We start from the raw sequence: 7,999 nt of genomic DNA, 5'->3' as shown, positions 1-7,999 counted from the left end.
TATAAAATATGCGTATTGAACATTCATATTTATACAAACAAAGGCAAATAGTGAGAAACTAAAGGAGATAACTATTAAATCAAGCATCCTTCCTATATGTTTTTTCTCTTTCAATCAAGGAAACCTGTCTGAAGGATTGCCACTTAAACTGATCAAACAACCCACAAGACCATCTTATCTTGTCTTGCAAGGAGAATATGAAATATCTTTGCCATTGATGGGGGCAGACTTGATCTTGCTAGAACCTTCGTCTTATTCATCTTAACCCCCTTCACTTCCCTCATTTGCGGCATAAGTAGAGCTAAAGGCAGAGCAACGACTCGTGCTATAAAATGAAAATCTTTATTCGCAAGTCCAAGAAAAATTAAAAACAAAAGGGAAAGTAAGAAAAGAAGAACGCGCTCAAATAAAGCACCTGTGATTGTTCTCTCAAACTGTTCCTTCTTTCATCTTTGCAGTATAAAGGAAAAATAATAATAATTCGAATAATTTTTCTTACTAATACACGAGACTAAGCAAACCATGTCTCCTTTTTTTTGCCTGTAAAGACCTGCAACACACCGTTAGATCCGCCGGCCACCAGCGTGCACTCCCCACTAGTCTGCTGCCTCCAGCACACGCTGCTTACGAACCGACCCCCGCACCCAGACTGACCCAGCAGCGGCCTTGGCTCGAAGCCGCGAACCCAGATCGGGTCCTTCCACCTTCGGTCGTAGACGTACACCTCGTTGCTCTCCGACCCGCACCCGAGCAGCCCGCCCTCCCGCCACACGGCCAGCCCCACGAAGTTCCGGGCGTTCACGTGCCCTTCGTACGTGCGCACCACCTTTGCCGCATGCACGTCCCACAGCTTCAGGCACCCGTCAATCCCCGCCGACACGATGCTGCCGGAACCCAGGAACCGCACGTAGGACACGGCCTTACGGTGGCCTCTCAGCACCGCGATCGGTTCTGGGGCCGGCCACCGGAGGTCGAAGACGTAGACGCAGCGGTCGGCCGAGCCGACGGCCATAAGCGTGCTGCCATCCGAGCGGTCGAACTCCACGGAGCACACCGGGCTCATGGACCCCGGCTGAACGACCGCCACCCCCGCCCCGGACCTCGAGTCCCATAAGTGCACGGTGCCGTCGTCCGACGCGGAGGCGCCCACGGAGGGGAACCTGGCGGAGTAATCGATGCTCCACACCCGCCGCCCGCCGTGCTCGTCCCGTTCGAACACGGGGACGCGCTTCTCGAGGTCGTATTCGGTCACGACGCCGTCGTAGTCGCCGGATCCGATGACGCGTCCGCCGGAGTCCGGCTGCCACCTCAGGCTGCTCAGCTTGGCAGGGGTGCAAATGTAGTAGTCGTAGGTACTGGCGTGGTCGTGGAAGCCGCGACTCTCCAGTGGCCTGAGGGTGTATATCCTGATTTTGCGGGCACTGCCGCCGGTGGCCAAGATGGTGTCGGACGGGTCGATTTCTATCACGCCGATGGCGTCTGAGGTTCCACAGAGGGAGGTGCTCGGCGGCAGAATTGAGGAAGAGAGAGAGAAGTCCCATTCGCATCTTGCCTTCTCCGTCTCCTCCTCCTCATCTCGCACTACTGGCGGCGCTTCTTCTTCTCCTTCTTCTTCTTCTCTATGGAGCGGCGCTGCTGCTTCTAGCCTTCTTCCATCTTCTTCCTGGTTGATCTCCTGAAGCGGAAATTTGCTCATTTCACATTCAAGGAGAAGACCGTCGTTGCGAGCCACTAATAAAAAATTGGCCGGACATTGTGTGGCTCTTCCTGCAGCAGCTTGCTTTCTTCTGGTGGGTTTTGTTTTCCTTTTCTTTGGGAGGCGCCTCTGGTTGGTGACAAGGCTGTCAGAGTAATTGGCCAATGGCCATTCATTCATTTGGTGATACTCCCTCTCCCGCCCTAAAGCCTTTAATGCTTTAATACCCGCTTTGCTATAATAAAATGCCAAAATGACCAATCTTTCTCCGTCTATCTTTCTGTGATGGGTGGCGTAATCTCTCTTTCTTTCCATCTCTCTATGTAGAGTTTAGCCCATATTAATTATATCTTTTGTTTGAGTCATTGAAAGTGATATTCTAATGGTATTAGGAGTATTAATCTTATTACATGTGATATGCCGTGCCGTTGTGAAGATCTAGTGGACCAATTCTCTCTCTCTCACGTGGGTATTCCATCTTGGGTGGACCGTTTAGGGCGAGCAAATGCCAACCTTTATTATATGTAAATTTAAAAAAAAAAAATTTAATATATATAAAAAAAATTATTTTGATCCCTGTTAAAAATTTAAATTATAGTTTAACGTTTGAGACAAAAAATTTCTGGTTTCACTCCCGTGGATCTTTCTAACCTGGTTATTCCACCTTGGGTGGACCAGTTAGGGCGTGCAAATGCCATCCTCTATCCTCCATCCGTTTCCAATTGCATGTTATGATATCTGTTGTTTATGGACTATTAAAAACGATTTGTGCTGGAGAGATTTGCTTTCCCTTTTTACTGCAAAAAAATTGGTTCATACTTTGTAGGCCAAGAGTACCTTGTTAATTAATTTCTCTCTCTTTAGGCACTAATAAACCTCAGGTAGTTAACGATGGAACTGTTAGGACTCGTTGATGAGATCGGTCTTCTTACTTCCTTTTCGCATTTCTCTTGACTCTACAAACACAAACCTTCAATTTTGTACCTTTTGACTTTGTTCTAATATTTTTCTTCACGTATGTATTGCAGGTACGCTAAGAAATTCAACGAGATTTGATTTCTATCAGATTTAGTTTATCGGCGTCGAACAAAGCGTGGTTTGCTCCATGAGAATAACAAATAATGATGACATACTTCAGGAGCAAAGCACAGCTTTACCTCGGCAGCAAAAGATAACATGACATGTCAACTTCTAATAAACATGGATCCACGTAGGCTGGCCTCCTGTAAATAGAGACCACACAAAGTTGTTTCATCATGAAGGTCAGCTTCAACTACTCTACACATATGATGTTCACAGGCATGTCAAAAAACAAAAGGCACCATTCTTCCCTCACATATATAGAATCCAATAAAACAGTAAACACTACGGAAGGGGTAGGCAAGTTATACATGGAAACATTCAAAAGTAGAGCAAGAAAATTCCAGCCAAGGAACACTAGTAATAAGATTTTAAATTTTTTAAGGTATCAATGTGTAAATGAGAAAAAATACCTTAAGGTACCAATAAGAAACTAATCATTTTTGGTGGGTCTGTGTTGCCAATTATCCATACTACCCACACCTGCATCTGCCCCTAAAAATATCACAACCCTATAGAAGCACCACAAAAAGAGAGGGAAAAAAAAAGAGCCAAATTGCACTGTGAATGTCTATGTGAAGTGTGGGAATGGCTGTTCTTTTTATCGAGGAGACTCAAATTCGGCTTGCACAACAAATAAATAAGTCCGCCCAGAGCACCGTCGATGCTCGGGTCTACCGTGCTCTAGTCACTGAAATCAGTGGTCCTTTTTATCACCAGGATCATTTCTGTCATTTTGCAACCGATCATTTATTTTAATGCTTGGGTGTCGAGCATTAGATAGGCTTCGTCACTCTGACAGTCGACAAACCTTGCCTGCTGACCCGAAGCCCGGTCCCATATGCTTCCACCATCTTATAATAACATCCTGTTCAGCTGACCGCTGGTGGCCACCATCACTCATGTCAAGTGCCAAATTTATCGGTTTCGGGTTGAGGTGCACTGATTCCAAAATGTTCATATTTGATGGGCTCCGATAGGTATAAACAAGTAAATAATTCAAAGAACCAATATAAAAGTAAAGAAAATTTGTGGAACTATGTTGACTGTGCAGGGGCAAAAATGAGGAAGACCGAACAAATTTTAGTAGAAGCTGAAATATAATTTTTAAAAATTTTTATATAAGAGAAATATTTTTTATTTATTATAAAAAATTTTAAAAAAATGAGGGAAGCTAAAGCCCTGGTATGCGTACCAGTAATTGAATTGGCTGTGAAAATAGAGTGGTTGAATTGGCTGTGAACATATAAATACGTATGAGGAATTGGTAGAGTTAGGGGCAATGTGGCAAATTCTTCTTCTTAGATTTGTGGGGCATCCTTGATTACCACATATTACGAAGGATTCCAGTGGCGGAGAGGAGAGAGGCGAACGGTGGTCGCTTTTGTGCCTCAATTTAGTTTTGAGGCAGCGTGAGAGCTGGTGAAGCGATGGTGGCCTCGTGAGGATCAACGTGGATATGATGGCAACCAGCAACGTGGTAAACGCTGCCGTGATCCACACTTTTAAGGCTCATATGTGAAGGCGCCAAACATCCGGCAGCGACGTATCGCTACATGTCGATTGAGCGCGGACCACTGAAGTCCCCGTTAAAATTAAAGTATATTTTTTAATATAAAATAAAATACCAATGTAATTAATTATAATATATATATATATATAATGTTAAAATAAATTATGAGGTCGAGTTAAATGATTGAGGAATTCTCCTGCTCGCTTTTAGTGAAATTATCAAACCGAGTGGAAGCTGGGCTCGACGTGAGCTTGGAGTTTTCTGGGCATCGGAATTAAAATACATTTTTAATATAAATTAATATATAAATATAATTAATTATAATATATGTAAATAAATAAAATAAATTATTAAAAATAAGTTATTAAATAGAATACAACTGACTTAGTGGCTAAACTGGGCCGAAGTCTCTGTCAGGTCGAACCCATCGGGTACTGGACTCCTTACTGTACTGTCACAAATATAACAAGATTTTTGAAAATCTCACGATATTTCCGTGAAAAACAAATAACACCAAAAAATTGGAAAAAATCACAAGTTTTGGAAAGTCTTTCCAAAAATGAAAACTTCACGATTTTATCTCGATTGTTCCTTAGATTTTATTATTTTTAAAATTGTTGAACCTTTTAAAGATTTTTAGATTTTTATTAACTTTTAAATTTTTTTAAATTTTTTATGTTTTCCTGAGAAGAACAACTTCACTGAAAAATGCCCAAGAAAAACCCAGCCAAGATTTTCTCAAGAACCATATTTGTGACAATGCTCCATACCCTTACACTAGAGGCTAAAGCCACTCAACTCTTATGCAACCTACTTCCAGTTTCCAATAGAAAAAAAAATCTGTTTCGTATCCAACTGCATTGTCAAAATAATAAACTATGTCAAAAGATGAAAACCAATTATATACTATTTTATGAATTTGTTGGCTGATGCAGGCCCAAAGCATGTGATTATATTCATCCTTGCCATCAAAAGTTTGCGGATATACTCATCTCTAAAAAAATATTAGCAGCCCCACCCTGCTGAGTTGGATATTGCCTATTAGTTGTTTCAAACATGATATGTCGGGGATCGAGACAAAAGCAAAATCAGAGGCTATTGGCATGATCCCTATCTTGTGTTGTGCCGTCTACACGGCACCTAAACGCCCTAAATCCCAGTTAGAATTAGCAACTCATACTATCAATTAATAACAAACCAAAAGCATGTGAAGGCATCATCAATATAGACCAAAAATTTTGAATCCATTTAAGTTTGGCTTGTTGCTTCCATGCTCCGATAATGGAACTTCTACATAACATTCGTCATGCTTTTCAAACGAACAATTTCAATTAGTTTCAAATTTATCATACCAAAGAAAGCTTCAAAGGGTATACAGTATACACAAAGAAATAACAAATTAAAAATTAGAAGTAGTAGATGAACACAATTGGTGTTTGTGATTAATTGCATGGCATGTGCCCATTAGAAGTGAAGGATTGACATCACTCAAAACATGTTTATAGACAAAAGGACTTCTAGCTCAAAGTACACGACATATATTTACAGAAGATAAGTTTCGTAATTTGATGAGATGTAAAGACTTGCCCCCCTTTCCCCTGCCCTTGGCATTCAATGCTACTTTGGAACCTGAGTGGTTTTACGACTACTCCTATCAACTTGATAGAAGCATAGGTCACCGTTTGCAGTCTAAAATAGTAATGCTACATGAATCAAATTGACAATGAGGCTTTCACCAGCTTGACAGCCTGACAAGCTATGTTATTTCCCTCAAGCTTAAAAAAAAAGTTTGAAATACATTCATCAAACTCGTTAAACAAGAAGTCAAGCTAAACCAAAAGCCAAGCCAATTGGACTCCATTAACATTAATCAATCGATAGGAATTGTTGAGGAGTGCCTCTTTGATCATATAAGGTCCCTCCCAATTTGGAGTCCATTTTCTATTTCAATGAACTTCAAATGGATGGTGGACCACATAACTAAATCATTTACGTGGAACCTTCTCTGAATAACATACTTTGCATATCATAGGGTGACTCTGTGCTGGTAACCTGTGCATTCTCTACCATCTACAAGCACTTCCCATCTAGCATGTCTAATTACAACATCCTTTGCTGCTAATTTTGACCCAAAGACAACTCAGTTAATGAGGCAAATTTTAGGGCAAGCTTTTGCACATGTAACAACAACATTGCATTTGTTTCATATACCAGTTCAGTTGTTGTATTATTAGTTGGTGTTCTGATGGTAGTATGGCATGCCCGTAATGCATTGTATATTTTTTTTATAGACCAGTTTGCATGGTTATTTTCAAGATCTGGATTAGAATTTTGTTGGTATCCTTTGCTTGACCCTTTCCTTGAAGATAATAAGGAGTTGAGGGATGATGCTGAGTTCTAAATTTAATACAGAAATTCTTCATTTTTTCATTCTTAAAGTGATTCTCATTGTCTGATACTATGTTATATGGGACTCCAATCCAAAATGAATGTTTTTTAAATTGAAAGAAACAATGTGTTTTGTTTAGTATTTTCAAAGTAATAGCTTCTACCCACTTCATGAAATATACTCAGTAATAGCAAGAAGATATTTGTGGTCGTTGGAAGCACAAGGGTTTATGGGGTGTATCATATCGAAGGCCCATATGGAGAATGACTATGAAAAGATGATTGAAAGAAAATAGGTTGTAAGTGCATGAATGGCGGGTGCAAGCATTTGCCTTTTTAGGCATTTTTTCACTTATTTGTAACAATCCTACTATATAAAAGGTTAGTGATACCTTGTCTAAATAATCTGCTTGACAAGTGTCAAATAACTAACATGGCCTCTGAACATGCCATCACAAGTCCCCTTAGCAACTTTCACTTATTTTTCTTGTCCAGGGATCAAATGTATTCAGAGCCAAAGCCTCTCTTATAGAGCACATATCTTAAAATGAAGTATCTAATAGACATTCCCTGAGTTGAGGTATTCTCCTTCTTTGTCATATCTCGTGGGAACTTTTCTATTTCAATATAGTCTTTGATACTTTGATGAAATGTTATGTCTTTAGACTCAACTTGGTTTATATGCTTCCAAAGGTTCATATGCTAGTTGCTTAAGCTTCTTATTTCAAAAGCTTAGCAAGGTTTGTGCTCTTAAAAGCTATGAATCTCAACAAATTGGTTGTACCCATTTTTAACATGAAATAACTGAAATTCTTCAAACTTTTGGATGAGAGCATGCATAATTTATTGGTACGTTTCAAGTTTTGAGTCCTCGATCTTTCATTCTCCTTTGTGTTGGTTAATAGCAAGTAGTAAATCGCCAAAAACATTTACTTTTTTATCTTGAGAAGTTAGCAACGTTTATTGTAATCTTGAAAAATTAGCAAAGTTTTCAAACCATGGATCAGAACTGCTTATTTGGCCATATTGCATGTGAAAGAGTATTTTAATTTGAGGAAAAATGTTTCCATTTCTTTTATTGGAGTAATAATGACCAGTTCAGCTATGTTTTTGGATCCATCAAAGAATAAGCTCCAAACTAATGCTTGATCTTCTTGGAAGACATGCTCATCAAGGAAGTTATCATATGTTCTAACTTAACCTACTATTAGGAAATATATCAATGTTTGATGCCTAATATATTTTTATATGTATTTCAAGTCATATTGCATGCAAAGGATTTGCCAGTTTTTCATCCTTCCATTGAGAAATAGTTGTTCCAA

At 39.9% G+C, this 7,999-nt stretch overlaps 1 protein-coding gene across 1 annotated transcript; it reads right to left on the bottom strand.

Annotated features, from left to right (window-relative positions):
- Nucleotides 1–326: 326 nt before the first annotated feature.
- LOC116265425 (WD repeat-containing protein RUP2) lies at nucleotides 327–1,903 on the bottom strand. Its single transcript, XM_031646012.2, has one exon. It carries the CDS (start codon nucleotides 1,874–1,876, stop codon nucleotides 512–514), a length of 1,365 nt encoding a protein of 454 aa, XP_031501872.1. The 5' UTR covers nucleotides 1,877–1,903; the 3' UTR covers nucleotides 327–511.
- Between the last annotated feature and the right edge of the window lie 6,096 nt (nucleotides 1,904–7,999).

The sequence above is a fragment of the Nymphaea colorata genome, chromosome 12 (genome assembly GCF_008831285.2).
Source record: "Nymphaea colorata isolate Beijing-Zhang1983 chromosome 12, ASM883128v2, whole genome shotgun sequence".
In the NCBI taxonomy this organism is placed as follows: domain Eukaryota; kingdom Viridiplantae; phylum Streptophyta; class Magnoliopsida; order Nymphaeales; family Nymphaeaceae; genus Nymphaea; species Nymphaea colorata.
This window is presented reverse-complemented; position numbering and strand designations above follow the sequence as displayed.

Excerpts from the sequence above, each read along its gene's own strand:
- LOC116265425 (XM_031646012.2), bottom strand. The coding sequence starts at position 1,876 with ATGAATGAATGGCCATTGGCCAATTACTCTGACAGCCTTGTCACCAAC.